The 19,161-nt window shown below is 43.5% G+C and overlaps 2 protein-coding genes across 4 annotated transcripts in view; one reads left to right on the top strand and one right to left on the bottom strand.

Annotated features, from left to right (window-relative positions):
• LOC306838532 (Na(+)/H(+) exchange regulatory cofactor NHE-RF2) overlaps positions 1 to 19,161 on the bottom strand; it is a 29,969-nt gene that overhangs the window by 1,955 nt on the left and 8,853 nt on the right. The window contains exons 3-5 of the mRNA XM_079366740.1: positions 6,246 to 6,479; positions 286 to 439; positions 52 to 170 (exon numbers count right to left, since the gene is read on the bottom strand). Of these exons, the coding sequence (XP_079222866.1) occupies positions 52 to 170; positions 286 to 439; positions 6,246 to 6,479 (507 nt within the window). The remainder of the gene's footprint in view (positions 1 to 51; positions 171 to 285; positions 440 to 6,245; positions 6,480 to 19,161) is intronic.
• Positions 6,418 to 19,161, top strand: part of LOC306838534 (lipopolysaccharide-induced tumor necrosis factor-alpha factor homolog) — a 52,943-nt gene continuing 40,199 nt past the window's right edge. For all 3 annotated transcript variants that reach the window (XM_079366744.1, XM_079366743.1, XM_079366742.1), the window contains exon 1: positions 6,418 to 6,490. The gene's annotated coding sequence lies outside the window, so the exon portion shown is untranslated. The remainder of the gene's footprint in view (positions 6,491 to 19,161) is intronic.

The raw sequence follows: 19,161 nt of genomic DNA, 5'->3' as shown, positions 1-19,161 counted from the left end.
ACAGGCCGAGATGCGAACGCAGCTGGATGCATGATCTCTGACTCCACCCACCTGTGTGCTGTTTCCCTGGCTGCTGAGGTCGGAGCGTGTCGACCGCATGGACTGCGTGGTGGAGCTGCCGTTCATCTGAGGGTTGGGGGAGCCGTTCGATATGGACGGACCGTCGTAGTCTGTGAAAGCAAACAAACAAAAACATGCACGTTGCTTTAAAGCCACCAGAGAGAGAAGCATCCGTTTATGGAAGTTTAAATGAACACGCATCACAGCGTCTTCTTGCATCTCTACCCTTGATGTGGCTGACGGAGGGGACGACCCCCCTCCTCTTGAAGTGTTCGTCTGTGTCGTGGTCCACCACCAGCAGCCAGGTCTCGTCTCCACCTTTCTTTATGAAGGCCACCACCTCCGCGTGCCGCATGCCCTCGATGTTCACGCCGTTAACCTGCAGACGCACAAACAGGGTTTCCTTTTTTTCTTTTGGCCTACAAACAACCTACATTACATTTTTACCACATTTACAACTGAGCTGTTCACATGATGTGTAGAGCAAGGAAACAAAACACTCATCAGTTACAAACAGATATTTTATCCATCAAACATTAGACACATGCACAACACAGGCTTAGCATGAATCAGTTTGTGCTTCGTCAGCGCTACAATCCTTTTCATCTGTTCAGAGCTTTTATAGTTAGTCACTGTGTGCATGAAGAGGTCCACAGTAAGAGGAGACTCTTATTTATTTGCAGCCAAAACAATCTTCAGGCCCGACTTCACTTAGTCAGGGAATTTAAGACATGTTTTCCAAATTACAAAAAGGCAAAAGAAGAAAAAAAAGCAGTAATAATGTGACTCACTGTGTCCATTTTCCTCCAAAACAGGCTGATAAAAAAAATGTGAGCAAGCAAGACCCGAGTCCTGAGTCCCATTAAATTCAGACTTCAGCGAGGCTTCAGTACTTTTACAAACAAACCCTCTCCATGTCAGGTGACCGGTCACTTGGAAAATCCCTTTTATCTGTTGTTGATACACGGCTTATGATTTATTTTATTTTTATTAAAATGAATCCAACCAGGAGAACCTGATTGAGATTAAGAATCTTATTTTGCTTGGGGGTCCTGACGAGGAGAAGCAGCAGCACCACAGGAAATGAGTTACAGACATAAAACACAGATTAATGACAGACATGGATCAACATGTCGTTATACAAAGCATCTACCACCTGAAGCCTCCTCCTCCATCACCTTCACTCTCCTTTAAATGTACAGATACCCGCTCCCCCTGACACAGATCATCCTGCAGGAGTTTCCAGGCTGCAGGAGCGTTTGTTCCTTTTCCCAGAGAGCCTGTGCTGCCTCCTTTGTCCAGAAGGTGGAGCTGTGGATCAACTTACTGTTCATGCACCGTTTGACCAGACTCACAGCTTGTGCAGGACTCGACACTAAACTCATGTTCTGAATCCTACATTCCTGCAACAGCAACTCAGAGAAGAACAGCCGTCTGTGTTGCTTGAAGAGACTTAATTTGCCACCCTAAAGGAGAACATGTTAGCACTTAAAAAGGGGCTTCAACAATCACGTAACAAAACGGAAAATATTGGATGGTCTGGATTGGCATTGCAGGCGCTGTGTTGGTGGAGCTCCGCACCACGCCAACTTAGTGTTGGTGCTCAATCTATTATTGATGCTCTCCTGGGCTCCGGCTATTCGACGGGTTTCAGGTGTCAGATCCTGAGGGGGAATTTGTTTAAAATTTGCCACTTATTATGACAAGATGGGACACAGAGAGGTGGCCAGTTTCAAAACAAGCTTTTGCTCTTATTTACAGGTGATGTGAAACTGCATCAAATAATTGCTGAAAGCCAAAAAGAAAAGTAAAACAAGATCAACAGAGAGAGAGAGAGAGAGAGAGAGGATGGTAGACAGCCAGTGAACAGTCGCTCCTCTCCTCCAGGACTGACAGCACACGGATAAGAAAGAAATAAAAACAGACATCCTCAGTCAGCCGGGGACGCAGACGGACAGTTGGATACGCGGGGAACAAGCATCTTTGTGTCGGGCCAAACAACAGGTGTTGTGTCACGTTTCACAGCCCTTCATTAACAGTCCGTCCCACACAAGACAATACACTCTGCTCTGCCTACTGGGCTCATTAATACAGGCTGCAGGAACACAGACGCTTCTTCCTCAAGGGACGATGTCCTCAGGGAAACTTTGAACACTGTGACTGTGTGTGTCTGTGTGTATAAAAGTGCATGCTTCATCAAAGTCACGGCCACCTGAAGCCCACTGGCACACACGTGTTGTTGTTTAAGAAAGTGCAGACGTATCCTGGATGGATCCAAACAAAGCGTCTGCACATCTGTGAAGATGACGCACGCGTGACTTTTAACCCTTCTGTCTCCACTTTGTGCTTTTGATTCTCGGTGTTGACACAAACCAGAGCCTGTTGTACCTGCGGGACACGTCGATGCTGGAACCTGTTATCAGATGTGTAACATCTGTACGGCCTGTTCTGAAGGTCATTAAACTGAACTGACAAGCTGTCAAACACAGGAAGTCAACAAACCAGCTTTATGTTCAGAATTGTACATTCTATGTTAAAAACATAGAGGTCCAGTTTGGCTTTGAAAGGTTTTCTACGAGATCAACAAGGATGGATGAAGCGTGCGCTGTTTTGTGATGTGAGGTGAAGCTTGACCTGCTCATTGACCCTCAGCTGATTTGCGGCCCTGTAACGATGTACGATAGAGAAGCGAGTGTGACGCCACTCTGAAGTGAGTGAGAGGTTCAGAACGCAACGTTGTCAATGAAGTCCGAGCAGGCAGACTGATGAGGCGTTCACTGTCGGCTCCTCTGCCAAACATCCACACAAAGCTGAGCGCTCAGTGCTGCTGCTGCTGATCCAGCGCCGGTGTAATGGGGCGTGGTGAGAGAAAAAGCAACTGAGGGACAACAGGAGGGAGATCTGTCATGGTTGTTCGCCTCGCTAACAAGCTGCTGACAGATAACACAAGCGGTGTCTTGGTGCGGCGACAGAGACGGTTACAGCTATCACTCACTCACACACACACTCACTCACACACACACACACACACACGCGCACACACGGATGAAGCAGCCAATTTAGTCATCAGAGGCTCAGATTTTTCATTCCAAGCCACAGTTATCAGGCTGTTGTGAAGTCCAACATTTACCATTACTGAAACTCACTTTTCAACTTTCTTATAGCAAAACTTCTTTAAACCTTTTACAACTGCTTCAGCATGCTGCGGTCAGACGAGCAACCGGGTCCACCTATAGGACACACATCCCTCTGATTCTGTTTTCTTTTCAGTGATTTCCCTTTAACTTCAGGCAACAATTCAACATTCCTGTTTTTAAAGCTCCGACCTCCCTCACACAACATCAACGGCCTGAGATCTCTCAGCGGCCTCTGATCAGTTTTTTTGCTTGAAAAGTGACTTCAAAGCCTCGACTGGCTCCCTGAATACTTACTCATTCATTTCCCAGTTTAAACTGTAATTGATGAACTATCAGACTGAACACACTGACTCATACACTTCTTGACGGCCCTTCATCTTCATGTGTTTGAGTCCGTGTAAATGTGATCCTCACTGAGTGTCTCCATGCAGAAATGAGGCTACATGTGACATCTGTTCCTGTCATCAGTGACCTGCAGCAGGATGTTCCCACACGCACTCAGCAGACAGCAAATGTTCTTCATCTGCTGATGACAAGGCTTCAGCTCCCTCCTTCGCAAAAGAAAACATGTAGGAAACGTTTCATCTCATCAGCCTACAGAAACTCAGCAGGTAAAACACAGTCAAGCTGCCTGTTACACTTTCTCCTTCCTTTCTCTTTTATCTTTAAATGCCACATGTATTTATATATTTCTCACTGCTGTATTGGGTTTAAGAGCAACTGTAACAATCCAATGTCCCCCTGCGATTAATCAAGTCATTTGTTTATTCCTTATTTTATTGTCATTTCCTGTTTTATTTTGTCACTTCCTGTCCTCGTGTTTCTCTGTTCCCCTCTTTCCCCCCATTTTCCTCTTCATGTTCATGAGTTTAGTCTTTACTGTTTCCTGTTTTATTTTGTAAGTTTTGCCCCTAATGTTTCCGGTCTGTTCTTACTTCCTCCCTTCATGTTTTTGATTGGCCTGATTGTCCTGTCTCACCTGTGTTTGATTGACCCCTGTGTTTAGTCTCTCTGTGTTTCTTCTGCTCTGTTTCACCTCACTGTCCGACCTTCCTCGTGTGAATGTTCTCGTGGCTGCTCTAGTTTTTTTTTTTTACTTCTAATGGAATTGTTCCTTTGACTGCTGTTGGAAATTCAGAAAATTGGAAAATCTTTTGAGCTGGAAAAAGTAAGCTTTTGCACTTTCTGTCTGATGAAGTGTTTTTAGTTTAGTCTGTATCTGGGTCCTCTACATTTGTTATTGAACACGTTAGTAAAAATCTTAGCTTAGCATGAAGGCAACAAAATGTAGAAAGGCCTTGCTCCACTGTGTGAAATGCTTTCTCTGCACATGAACTCACATAAAACAGCTTTTTAGATTCACTAAACTAACTTCACTCTTGTTTTTTTTTTTTTTTTACCTCAAAGCAAAGCCAAGATATTTGATTCAGAAACAAACGAGCAACAGCTAAATTAATCCTGCATGCTCTTCTAATCATTGTGCTGTCTTTATTTAGGAAGCCAGCTGACTCGTACTTTAGATTCAGGTTTAGTGAACTTTGATGTAAAGTTCAGTTTGAAGCATCTTTGAGGTCTCTGCATGTCGGCTATAGAGACATCCCTAAAAAAACAACCTGCAGCGTCTGCTCTGAATCCTGCTGTGCAGCTAATGAGGTCAGAGGTCATGGGACTGAAGGATGAGAGTTTTGAGTAATGTTGAAGAATATTTTCTGAATATTACTATCAAGATGTCGTTTTTCCCTTTTTGAACAGGGAAACGGTTAAATACCCAAACTAACACACTACATTTATACCCCCCCCACCCCCCCTCTTTTGGAAACTGGAGTCAACGGACTCAGCCGAGACTTAAATGCATGTTGAATTCACTATCTTGAGAAATGTTAGACTCTGCAGGAACCGTCTTAAAGTTGCAGCCTGCTCATATTTCTCTCTCTCTCTCTCTCTCTGTCTCTCTCGCAGCAAACATAAACACAATTTCTCCTCTCCTCCTTCCCTTTGCCTCTCGCACTCAGACTTTCCAAGCGCCTCCCCTTGCGACCGTCCTCCTGTCTCTCTCTCTCTCTTCATCCAGACTCTCAGTGAAGATCTGCAACAGCGTCTTGACAGCAGACACAAGTGTGACTCTTGCCATTTTAATGACAGCTGTGATGTTGTTGTTGATGGGGGCACATCTGGATTCATTCAGGTGTGGGAGAGAGTCCATCATTTCAATTGTCACAAACTTTTCTGAAGTTTTCGACTCGACTTTTCAGACTCTCGTGACAGTTTTATTCTTTGATAGAAACTCAAGAGTTTCTACAAACATCTGAGAAGCTGTTTAGTCAGAGTCCAATAAGCTGATGTGTTCTCGTATTTTACGGGCTTCAATAAAGCTGAATACACGAGTTCAGAAAGATGGGCAGTGATGTGAAGTCAAACTCTTGATAAAAGAAGACAAAGGTGAAGATATTGATTGATTTGAGGTCACTGCACAAAACTCCTACAAAGAGTACAGACTCTACTGAAGAGAGGATAAATGTAGCGCTGAGCGTTATGCACCCACTCAATCAGACTCTTCTCTGACATGCACCGGATTAACCCAGAACCATTTATCAGTAACCACCTCATTAGTGTTTGTCCTCATTTTTCACCATCTTCCCAACAACCTGCCAAGTGCTGCTGCGTCGACCGAGTGCAGGAATGCATGAAAACACTGAGGCATCTTTTTCTTTTCTTTTTCAGTGCCAGATACCCACTTTTCTCTCTGTGGCGGTTCCTCCTCCAACCTTTATCTTTTATTTATCAATCCCACACATGCAGTAACGCCACAAAGACACAATATACATTAAGTCTGTGTCTGTTTGTTACAAAAACATCTGGATGTGTTTACGTGGCAGCTCGAGAGGCTGTTGGAAATCCTCTACATCACAAAATAGAAAGCTTAAATAAAGGTCAAATTCAGCCTGATATTGATGTCATGTTGATGAATGTGTTACGACCGTCCACATTCAGTGTGGACAGAGTCTTTGTGTTGGTTGTTGTATGATGTATATGGCGTGTTATTCTTACCTCCACCAGTCTGTCCTGCGGTCGGATTCCCGCGTGATCCGCCGGGGATCCCGGGTCCAGGGAGCGGATGAACTGTCCGGGTCGGGACCGGTCACTGTGCAGGTTGAAGCCGTATCCCATCTCGGATCGAACCAGGTGGCAGAGCCGGGGGGCGAGCTCGGACGGCTCGACTTTGGGCCGCGACTGGGACTGAAGCTGGGACTGGGACAGAACTTCAGCCTGGACCAGAGCATCCTGGAAGAGAAGTGAGTACTTTGATTAATACGCTCGAACTGATTCAAGCTGTTCATCAGAGTCTCGAGGAAAACGTTGTGAAGCTGCACACGATTAGTCTACGTGATGATGTGTATTTTAATAGTTTCATATACTGTGCTTTTAAGACTGAAGGCAATAGTTGTTGTACTCTGAATACAGCTTATGTAAAAATACAAGGTTCACATGTGACTCAAATGAGGCAGCCTGCTCACATAACACTGCAGAGTTCTTCTTTCTCTCCATCATCTAAGTGTGAAGAACTCTTTTAAAGGGAGTTACACAGCTGTGGACAGGAATGAGATTAGAAAATAAACATGCGCTCATTCAGATGAGAACAGAGAAATCTAATGTTCACCACAAAGACGTAAAACTACATGCGCGAGGATTGTACAGCTCAGCAGCTGATGATGCATTACTTTAGTGATGCTTACTTTACACAGCAGCAAACCAGTTCATAATCTTGACGATTGAATCTAGGATCGATGGATCTATGTTCTGTGTTGCTTCCAAAGGAGGAAATAATGCTGCAGTAGTCGGCTCTCCAAGCAATGCACTCAGATTAATCCTGAAACATGGCATGTTCTCGACTCGTACATTCATGATCGTGACTCTCTTACAAATCTCAGGTGTTCACTGTCTGCTCTGATGTCACGGCGAACCGAGCAGGACTTGTGCATGATCGTCTGTTTATGATCTCTACCTGCAGACCAGACAGTCTGTAGAGCCACACGATGTTTTCTAATGTTACACTCTAGATTGGTTATTTGGCCTCGTCTGTATTCTCACCGTTTGTGTTCTTCTGTTTGATTTCTTTGGTTTTCTTCTTTTTTTTTAAATGCATTTGCTGCACGTCAAAGTAAACCTGTGTTTTATAAAGTGCTATTTAAATAAAATTGTATTATCATATTATTGTTAAAATGGTGCCAAACATTTAGGCGTTGGTGAAGTCAGAGTGTTATCTGTTCTCTGCTGAGCATGTGAACAGAGCAGGTGACTAAACACACGGCTGACTCACTTTGACATCTCAGAACAAACACCTTTCTGCAGATTTCACACACAGTTATGGATGGAAAGCAATTATCCAAAAAATTCTGCCCAATATTTTTCATTGTGAATGAAAGGAAAAATAAGAATCACACTTCTTCCATCGCTGGTAAATAATTATTCTACTTTTGGTCCTTTTTATTTCGAGCTTTCATTCAGTCGCTGAATACATGTCACATTTCCTTAATCAGTGCGTTCAACTCTTGAGTGAAAGCGTCCATTTGCAGCCCGTCTCTGACATTTCTAACAGCCTGTATGAAGACATTTATAGACGCTGGATAATTGTGCCTCCAGCTCTTCAGTGTGATCGCTCTGATTTTCCGCCTACACACACCGGGGGGGGGGGGGAAAGTGCAGCAAGAGGGATGACGGCCAGCTCTGTAACCTTAGCTGATATTCTCTGTGAGGAAACAGACGGGTGGAGCGGGTGTCTCATGACCAGATATGAGTTTGCATACAGGGTGACATGTTGTGTGCACAGGGACAGGTCTGCAGTCATATTATGCAACGTGAGGAGTCTACTGTTTCCACTGCATATGTGAAGCTAACATCACGGTCCAGCATGTGGCTGCTAAAAATACATATGGAGTATGTGGGCAGAGAGAGAGAGAGGAAGAGTGAAAGAGATAAACACAGGAGTTTAAAAAAGAGAAGGTGACTTTGATAGAGAGCTTGACTTCAAATGTATCTGAATTCTCCATAAACTCTGTGATCAAAAATCCACCTAAGACACAAGATGGGCTTGAATTGTCACCCTAAAAAAATCACAAAGCAACCTGTTTTTAGTTCAGGCTCTTTATTTTTTAGTTGAACAATGACTTGCTCTGCCTGCCCTGAAGAGGGAGGACAGAGGTCCCTCCAGATCCTCCTTCTCCAGGCTGCACAGGAAGTTCACTGGGTGGGACGCATGGGGGGGAAATACTGTACTTGAGAGGAGGAATAAAATGTATCCAAACGTACCGGCATCCTGGGACTGCAGAAGTAGAGAGAGGAGAAAGTGAACGAGTGAGGCGTGAGAGCGACTGCGTGGGAGGGACAGAAAATTAAATGCAGCGAGAGGATTGAGAAAAAGAGTTCAAGGAATGAATCGGTGCCGAGGACGATCAGCAGACGGATAAACACAGAGACGGAGCTGGGAGAGAAATCCTGATGACAGGAGGGTCCAGTTAGCGACCGTGGGGAGGAGAAGAGTTTGCAGCGACGCTCCTCGATACATGGCGAGAGAGGCACAGCTGGGAGTGATTATCATATGGGGGAGACTCGAGTGTTTGCCAATCTGACCCCTGAATGCCTCTCAAGGCCCCTCTGAACTAATCACCCATCTCTTATCTCAAAGTTACACAGCTGTGACACTGACAGATTTTAGACTTTACCTGTTTTTAAACCACGGGAACAAAAATGCAGAGTCCCACTCACAACTCATTTGGTACTTCCTTATTGTTAACGATAAAAAACTGCAGAAAACCTCAAAAGTACAAATTCAAGTTGCTCTCCCTTTCCTGAAGGCAGCTTTTCATAAAACATGTGACTGAAGTTTTTTTTTTTTTTTTTTCCTCTCTCGTCCATAGAAATAGAAATTTTATTATTATATCATAATTATTAAAGCAGTGAACACTTGACTACCTTTCTATGTTATTGTTTGCATTTTTAACAGCTTCATTTGGTTTTGGTTTGACCTCCAGTCTCGCGCACGAGTGAGCCTGCGTTGTGTATCCTCTGGTGCTCGATCTTTGAAGTCTCCTGGTTCGAAAAAGTCTTCTTAGTTTCAGTGGTCAAGGCCTGGAGTTACCACACAACCACTCCAAAACAGAGAGGCCATCAAATGAAATGTGGTCCCCTTGTTTGTTTGAACAGTGGGTGTTAAAAACCTCACGGTTCTCGACCGAGAGACAGAAAAATGGACGTAATGTTTTCCCCTTCGTCAGCAGATAGTCTGTCACCAGGAAAGCGGTCACTTATCAGCAGCGGACATTTAAAAACAAAACAGAAGTCCCAAAGGGAGGAGAAGAGGCAGAAAAACAAAGTGTTCGTGTTTTTTTCCAGGCCCATGAACGCAACCCTGCTCAAAACACGTTCCCATGGAAAGACTCTGCAATAAATCAGGTTTTTCTATAAAGGAAATACAATATGGAATATTTTACACCCACAGCAGAACATTATGGAGTGTGACGCCCCAACACACACACACCACACACGCAGACACACACACATTGACCTCCTGACTGCGGCACGCTGGGAGGATGTGCTGTCAAAGTGCCATCCCATAAATTCCTCCAGCTTCTTGTCACAATCAGCCTTTGTTTGTGTCCGTCTGTGAGTACATGTGGGGGAGAGACCCGGCTACAGACTTGTGTTTGACCCTCTTTACCTCCTTTGGATTTCATGAGAAGTGACTTAATATACATCAACATGAATAGCAGATAAACTTTGGCTAAATTTGCACATTTCATGCAGTTAACTAAAAGTGGCTGGATCTTTATTTCTTCTTTTTTAATTTATTCAAACTTTGTTTTTTCCTAATGAGTTATGCACAGTTAGGTGTGTATCTATCCGGATTGACTGGCTCAGACGGCAGGATAATCGGGCCAATAATTGGGCCCATTGGAGGTCACGTGAGGTCGTGTGTTTGTCAAGCACGATAATCTTCAGGAGATCCTGTAGTATATGATGTGCCAAGATTTCCACATCTTCTAGTGTGAACATGTTTGAGATTATGAAGATCTGATAAGATTCTACTGATGTAGCATTTCCAGCATGGCGACCGCCATCGATGGGAGTCCGAAGCCCCGTGCACCCTGAACAGATGGGTGTCACGCAGGCTTTGTTCACTTTTATTTACACTCTATGGAAAGTCCCTTTTTTTTAATTTAGGCTGCGTTTGTACAGTAGAGAGGAGCGAGGGGAAAACCTGGACGTGCGTTATTGTCTGATTCGTCTCACATTGTCTGCAGTCACGGTCTGTCTTCAAGTATTTGTGAGTTTATGATCTTTAATGGGAGCAGTCTGCTGTTTGACTGGAAATAAAGACACACCAGGTTACATGTTTAATTTGTGTCTACTTGCACACACACACACGCACGCACACACGTGTGTTATGAGTTTATTTCCTTCTCAAAGCGACGGCTGGCAGTGGCGTTGGCAGTTGATGAAACTCGATCTCAGCCTGTTGAATAATTGAGCGCCGGCCTGCTGCGATGGATGGATCATGACCGCTGTTAACCCTTTCACAGCCAAGGATCGTTGGCTCAGCGCGGGCACACAACACAAAGAAGTGTGTTTGGGCACGCATCCATCCATGTGTGTGTTTGTGTGTGTCTTTGAGTTGTTACAAAGAGACCTAAAATCCAGTTTGTGTGTGTGTGTGTGAGCGAGAGAGAGAGAGAGAGAGAGAGTCAACAATGCCATGTGTGTCAACAGAGCTTTCACTTGCATGCTTCTCATAGGGGATTATGGTAAACTTAATATCCCCAATGTAATAAATCAGGAGGTCCAGTTTCCTTTCAGTTCTGAGTCAGAAGTACTTCCTGAAGAGTTTGGCTTATTAGCAGCATGTGTGGCAAACTCTGTGGCACGGCTCAGCGTGCAAGTGTGAAACAAGTTTGTACATATATATATATATATGTATATAAATATATATATATATATATATATATATATATATATATATATATATATATATAAACCTAAACCTGCAGTCAAACTAAAAGCACATGGAACTGTTTTTATTCCATGGTACTAATATCATCTTTTTATGGTTTTCCACAACTCAGCCAGGGTTCTGCCATAACCTTAAAACTGTATCCAAGTTTATTATTAATGCTGTATCTAAGCTGGAAAAACTTCTCCTTCAAGTCCACAGCTTGTTCTCCAGCTGGTCTTTCTGTGGAGAATTTTCCAGAAACCCTCCAGCATTTAAAACGGCAAGGAACAGTAACTTCTGTTTATTCTGAGGTATACAACAGCTTAAAAGAATCATTTTTATTAGAGCTGTCCTCCGTTCAAAATGTAATAACTGACTGTGATGAACATTTAAAACGTCTGAAATGTAAGGTGAGCTAAAAGCTGCCTGTTGCAACACAGTCCAAAGACTTGGTTTAGGATTATTGAGTGGTCGTTCAGATTCTGAAAACGCCTTGGCTCCGCCCCTGCCCTCACCACTATGCATTGTATGTTGCCTTTTATGCAGCATTATAGATGCACGCTCCACCGAGATAACGAGGTTAGCACTTTGCATACATTCTATTTAGATGTTAGCACACAACCAACGTGAGCACACGCGTGTAGCCGACCATTCCTCCCTTATGTCTAAATCTTCATTCAGTTAGGTGATGTAAACATGCGTTGTTATGAAGAGCTGCACAATAAAGAGTCTGCTGCAGCGTCAGTGTGTTCAATGGTGGCCGCTTCCTCCCTAAACGTGTCCCGCCCCTCCGGTCACATGACTCAAAGTTGTAAATATGTTTGATTTGCAGCTCCACGAGCCCAATGGAGCATGACCTGCTCGTTATTACTCCACATGTCACTGTGTAATTTGACATGTAATATGACAAAGAATGTATTCAAGTTATCATAAGTAGATTTTAAGCCTTAAGGAACTGTAAGGTTTTTATGCATTGCTAATGAGCGTTGCAGATGTTGCATGATTCTTGTGAAGAAGTAAAAAAAGTCTCATGTGGGGTTCTTGTTGATGTCATGGTTGACAGTGTGTCACCGTGCAGACAGCGTGAAACCTGTAAAGCCAGTCCCAGGAGAGAAAACACATGGCGTACGAACACATCTTATCTTGCAGACTTACATCACTTTCTTTATGTAATGTGTGCTGACATCGCCCTGGATGTGCGTGACAGCATGACTCATCCGTTTTCCCAAAGCCCACATGCGGTTCATTTAAAAGGGATTTAACAAATTAAGTAAATTGCTGAACCTCAGACTTTCTGGCCGTTACAGCCCTACCCTTAAACTGTACTTGTGTATATGTTTGTGTGTGTTTGCCCCGCATGCAGCTGCACTCAGTGTTGCTCAATCACAGAGGAAAAAAGAGCAGATCGGTCCAGTTCACCGAGGGTGAGAAAGAGAGGAGTGGGAAGGGAACGAGAGAGAGGAAATGACAGGCAGCTGGAGGAAGGCAGAGGGGGATTTGGTGCTCGTGAAAATGAAAACGAGCGAGCGTAGGACTATGAGAGACGAGAAGAGACAACGACTGGACATGATAAAGAGAACTCGAGCAGAGAGGCTGATGATGCAGCGAATAAAGCGAGCGGAGAGAACGTGAGAGCACGAGTGTTTGTGCGTCCAGCTCTGCTCTACACGACCGACTGAGATGTGTTAAAGTCTGCTGCAGTGTGTGTGTGTTACTTGACTGTCTTTAGATCCTAACATTGAGAAGATAACTGAGAAGAGCTTAAAGGTGGAACCTGTAAAACCCTTTGAGGAGCTACATGATCAGAAAACTGATCAGCTGTGTGAACCACGGAGCCACAAAGTTTTCATCAGGCGCCGTGTTGACAAAAGTCAGCTCTGTTTTTACGACTCGTTCAACCCCAGAAATCTGCCCCACAGCTTCAGGATGACAAGTTAAACCCTGAAATCAACAAGAATAGTTTGAATATGTGATGAACTCACAAATCACTACCACCCAGAAGGTCACACTCTTTTGGTTTAAGACTTGTTTTTATTGGGAACAACTTTTTTTGGTGTGTCTGAATAAGAACCAAAATCCTTGTTTTCTAAAACATTGCGCAGCTGCTAAATATGCTTGATATGGTGGATGAGTACGTTTTAAAGGCTTACTGATTGAAAAGGAAGAAGTTGCCCCGGCAATGTTTTTCAAAGATTACATGTTGGTGCTTTTGCTTTCATTAGATTGCACAGAGGACAGAGTAAGACTCGGGAGAGAGAGGCGGGAAAGGAGCCACATGTCTGACTCGAACCCAGGCCGCCCGCCTCGAGGACTATCGATGCTGTGCATGTGGCAAAACCTGATCACAAGCCACCTGTGTCCGTTTCTTATTAAAGGGGGGGCTGGTCTCGGGGCGCTTCCTTTAGCTCAGTGGTTACAGTGTGGCGCTCCATGTACAGAGGCCATAGACCTTAAGAGTTAAGATCTGACCTTGACCCTTTGCTGCATGCTATCCGCCGCTCTCCTCCCAACCTTTTCTGTCTTCAGCTGTCCTGTCTGATAAAGACAAATAATGCTGACCGTGATCTCTTGAGTCACTTTAAACGCACCAAACTATCCCTTTAAGCCAGCGACCCCACACAGGACTGGTGTGTTGAAATCTTAATGATGAAAATCAAATTAAATGCATTCTGGGAGAAATCACGTCATTCCCCAGGAGGCCCTTCAGTCGGTCGTCTCCATCGACGTCAGCTTTCAACAGCTGTGTGTATAAATATGTGAAGCTCTGTTTTATGTCTTCCAAACAGGAGAGACGGATCACTCTGGATGTTGTCTTACAAACGATGAGCCCATCATCTAATGTATATGATTCCTTGGCCTGCAGTTGTTTAATAACGCAGAAAGAAAACTTGATTGTCGACACCGGTTCAAGTGACCTGCAACTTAACTGTGAGGTTTACAGTAAAGCTGTCGGGTCAAACATCCAGTGGAAACACATTTCAAAGCCTTCTGTGGCTCGAGCCCAAACTGTCACTGAGGACAGATGAGATGGTGATGGATTTGAAGGCCCGCCGCAGCACAAACAGGCTGTCAGGCTGACATCGTTTCAGTCGAAAACAAAACACCCAAACTGTCACTTCAGGCTTTCTTCTTCTTTTTTTTTTTTTTTTTTTTTTTTTTTTTTAAGATTTATTTTTTGGCCTTTTTGCCTTTATAGATAGGAAAGTGGATAGAGTCGGAAATGGGGAGAGAGTGGGGAGAGACATGCGGGAAAGTGGCCACAGGCCGGACGCGAACCCGGGCCGCCCGCGCGAGGAGCGAAGCCTCGCAACATGGTACGCGCGCTGTCGCTGCCGCTGAGCTATCGGCGCCCCCTTCTTCTTTTTAAAACAGAACATTTAATTTACTCCCAACAGCACAACGTGTGTTATCTGAAAACGATGAGCCTCCTTCATGCCAAAAATAACATTACATCACTTACAGTCCACAAATTAAAATGTCCCAGATCATTGGTTCCTTAGCAGAAGACGGTGCAACTTCTTGAGCCAGTAGATGTCGCTCTTGACGACCAGCATGCAACCAAAACACGTGATTATAAATGTGTAAAAATGCCAGAATGAACCAAGACGCTGCCTTTCAGCTGAAGTCCTCTGGCCTCACTGTTAAAAAGGCTTTTTAAAAAATGAACATTCACAAACAGCCGCATCGTAAAACTCTGAAATAATCTCAATAAAAACTGGTGATTTCTAATATTTAAAGAATAAACCATTTATCTATCAACATGTGTAACATGTAATAACCATGCTTTCTAGCTCAACCTGCTATCAGGACCTTCAGATTGATTGACGACAGCGTCTGTGATTGATTTGCCTTCTGCAGAGACAAACACGTGCAGTATACTGTCTGAAACATTGCACAGAAACTGAGTCAAATCTTCACACCTTTTTGATAATTTACCGCGTCATCTCATTATTGAAGTTTTGAACAATGTCGGCACATTTGATTTTCTATATATTCTTTAAATCATGAAAGTACTTCAGGAAGAATCTCTGCTGTCTGAGCTTGAAGAACATGTGCAACAACTCGTGTTGTTTTTTTTATACCCATTAAATCTTTTAGCTCTCAGATAATCTGTGTGAACAAACTGGGTGGAATCGATGAAAGTCTTTATGATCAACACACTGAGCTGCATCACAATGAGTCCTCGCTTTATGTGGGGATTTTTTTGGAGAAAATAGTATAGAAACCTTATTTGACTCTAAACATGATCAGAATGAGCTCGTTTTCCACAATGAGGCTTTTGTGACTCTCGTATCTGCTGATGGAAACATGTCACGCAGATACGACCTTTCTGACAGCGCGAGAGTTTGGTTTCCATGAGAACCTGCTGCAGGCAGCTGGTTGGATTTCCACGGATATAATTCATGCTAAAGAAGCCGCTCGTCACAGCAGGGGGAGAAGGGTCGAGATCACATGGGAACTGTCACTCCTCCTGCAGACACACAGCGACTCTCCATCAGCTGTTTCTTACAGTGTGTCAACGTGTCCTGGGTCATTTTCACAGTTAAAGACACTTTGCATTTAAAGAGAGAAAAAAGGATACTCGGCTGCTTTTCACCACCTGTCTCGAACTATCTCTCCTCACTAACGTGTTTCCTTCAGCTTCTGTTTATCCTGCAGACTTCCAGCCTGTGCTGTATGTCTCATCTTTAACCCTCTCCCTCTGTCTCCCCACTCTGGTATCTCTCAGTGGCTCATTACGACACACTCAGTGACGTGAATGCAACGTTTCTGAATGTTTGAATTTGAATAGTGTGGGCTGCAGGTGGATTCGGCTGCTTTCTGCAGCCATGTGTTCTCATGTGGATACCTTGAATTCTTTTCAGCTTTTTCCGTCTGCAGCCGTTTTCACACACTGAAATCCTCCTGACCTGATTGTTCACACCTCACAGAAGCCGACTATCTCGATCAGACACAAGAGGGGGCGGAGTCTCCAGAGGCAAGACGTGACGTAAAAAAAAAAGAACCACGCACAAGTGTAAAACGAAGCGACACAGTCCATTATGTGACACTGTAATGAGGATATTTGGCTTTATATGAGTAACGTGTGGTTCAACAGAACTACGACATGAACAAAAGAGCGGAGAAGAGAGAACTTAATGCAGCAGTTTATTTTGGTGCATGTTGTGGACACAGTCTGTCGTGCACCGATAACAGGGACTAAACGTCACCTCCCCCTCCCGCTCACTTGAGGTGAATCCTCCTGATTTTATCCTGCTGCATTCTCCAATTCTTTCTGTGAAAATGTACGAGGCGGTAGATGAAGTCCATCGTGACAAATTTGTCTGTTTGCACATCGCAAGTTTTTTTTGTTGAAGAGTGAATCCGGCTTACCTCTGTTTTACTGGTGTGACAGGACAGAAATAGATGTCACTTAAGTGTGTGTGTGTGTGTGTGTGTGTGTGTGTGTGTGTCCACACCCTCATTATCAGTGTGTGGCAGATACTGCATGTACCATTGATGGGACGTAAGAGTGAGAGAGCTGTGAGAGAGGCAGGCGATCGGAGGAGTAATGTGCTGAAGCTTTGTGTTCTCTGTTTATGAGTTCAGAGTTGAAACTGTTAATCAAATTAGTTTCTGCCAGCTTCAATAAAAAAATCCTCTTTGCTTCTACCCTCTTAATTAGATCTATTGTGTTATTAATGTTTGAATGTCTTTATGAGTTTTGGACCTGCAGGAAAAAAAAGTAACTTGTATGTAATGTTGTGCAGTTTGAGGGAAGAGCCTGTATACAGAGCTCATAAACAAGCTGTGTGCAAAGAGGAGGCCTCGAAAATGGACAGCCAGAGATTTATAGAGCTCTATTTGCGTGTGTGTGTGTGTGTGTGTGTGAGCAGATAGATATAAATGACTTGCTCTAACTTTCTCTCTTAAGCATAATGAATCAATTAGAGGGAATTCCTGTCTGCAGCTATACCACACATCCCCTCACTCACCTTACCACACACACACATGCGTACATGTGTGTGAACATGTGAAGAGACTTCTGAAGAATATTAGCAGCAGTCTCTCTCTCTCTCTCTCTCTCTCTCTCTCTCTCTCTCTCTCTCTCTCTCTCTCTCTCTCTCATATATATATTGTTTGGTGATGCTTTTGTATCGGCAGCACATCGATCACTCCTCGGCCTCGATACTGTTCAGCAGACCTCCACTCCACAGAGGTTAAGAGAACAGTTGTAGAGAGATGGAGTGAGTATGGATTAGACCTCCAAGTCTGACTGCAAGTTTTCTTAGATTCATTCCAGATGTTTCTGAGATGGCAGGAGAACGCAGGACTGTTTTCCAATATTCTGACCCAGTAAGAGGCCATCTATAAATAATGCTGAAGATTTGGGTCACGCCTTGAAATAACAACAATTTAGCGCTTTTGAAGAGAGAGAGGATTCTAACAAAGACGTGTTACAGCCCCATGATTACAGCTTGGGCAGTAATAAACTTTATTTCCATGGCACTTTTCAAACCAAATTAACTCTGCCTTTTGCTGAGAGAAATGGCACAGAAAAGCCAATTCATGATGGAATGACGGAGTGAGGAAAGTAGTTTTCTGTAAGACTTACTGGAAGTTACTGACGGGAACAGACTTTGAACATTCACTCTGAATCAACGGACTGCTCGCAGAGTTTTGTGGCAGGATTGGCGGTTGAGTACGAATCAATAAAGAAACTCGCAAAGCCTGCATGAAAACAGAGCGCTTTAAAAAAAAAAAAAAAGAAGAAACCTGAAACTGGACATTTGTGTCGTTGCAAGACCACTTTTTCAAGGTCTGGTATCGGGATCAAAATTATTTTTTCAAATCATTATTGTGATTCTAAAGCAACAAACAACTTCAATTCATTTGTACCTGGCTACGGCCGCAACAGACTGAGTGAGTGACACTTCCTGTCTCGGTTTATGAGAACTCTGGACTCCGTTATGTCTTGTTCTCGGTTAGTGTTGTCTTGACTCAAACAGCAGCCTGCAGGATTCGGTAAAAAAATGAATCTGTCAGGAGATGTTATACTCTTTTAAAGAGCAAGTAACCAAAATCATTACATTAACAAATATATCTTTACATCACCGGACGAAATAATCTTTCCTTGCTGTGCTGTGAAAAGTGATAGAATTGTTTTAAAAGACCACCAGCCTGCTTCAATGTGTACATCATATGTTGAGTGTCATCTACAGAGCTATAAAAGGAAATATGACGACGTTATTATTTAATCAAGGAGGCAGTGAGAGAAAGTCACAGGGGACCGAGGAACAGGCCTTGAGGTGCTCCTTTCTTTAGAAGTGCAGCTCTTATTGTGTCTTTAGGTTATAATTAAGATAAGTGATTGTTACTGAGGTATGTTGAGTTCATATTCTTGGCAACTGATGAACTGAAGGAATCAATTTACAACTCATGAACAAGAACGTGAGCGTACTTCACTCAATAAAAACGGCTTGTGTGTCCTGCGGCAGCCAAAGTACTGAAGGAGTTTGAGAAGAATTTAGAACAGATTCTGAACCCTCACTTGTTGTTGCTCACTGCGCCTGCGAGGTCTAAAAAAACCTCGTCAGAGCCTCAATCACATCGGCAACAATTTTAAAACATCACAGGGTTGATGCATTCAGCAAGTACAGAGCAATATGTGTTGGTGAATGATGACGATGGAAGCAAGAGCAACTCATCTAAAAGAATGATTTATTTGTTTGGAATGAAATTAAAAATTGTGAACTTTAAACGTGAATTTAAATCTGTGTGGACTGAACTTTGAGCTCGCTCTTTCTAGGTGTGAACAACACTGATGAAGAGGAGTACGCTCCAGCATTTGAATCATTCTGTGCTATCGATCTCAAAACTACATGGGACATAATGTTTCAGAATGTGTTCCTCATGCTGTAATTTGTATTAAATTGAGCAAACGTTGCATCTGAATCCATGATGGATTCTCCACAGAAACAGAGACTTGTTTTCGTT

The sequence above is a fragment of the Symphodus melops genome, assembly GCF_947650265.1.
Source record: "Symphodus melops genome assembly, chromosome: 17".
Lineage (NCBI taxonomy): Eukaryota > Metazoa > Chordata > Actinopteri > Labriformes > Labridae > Symphodus > Symphodus melops.
The sequence above is the reverse complement of the archived record's forward strand: the minus strand, read 5'-3'. Positions and strand labels throughout refer to the sequence as shown.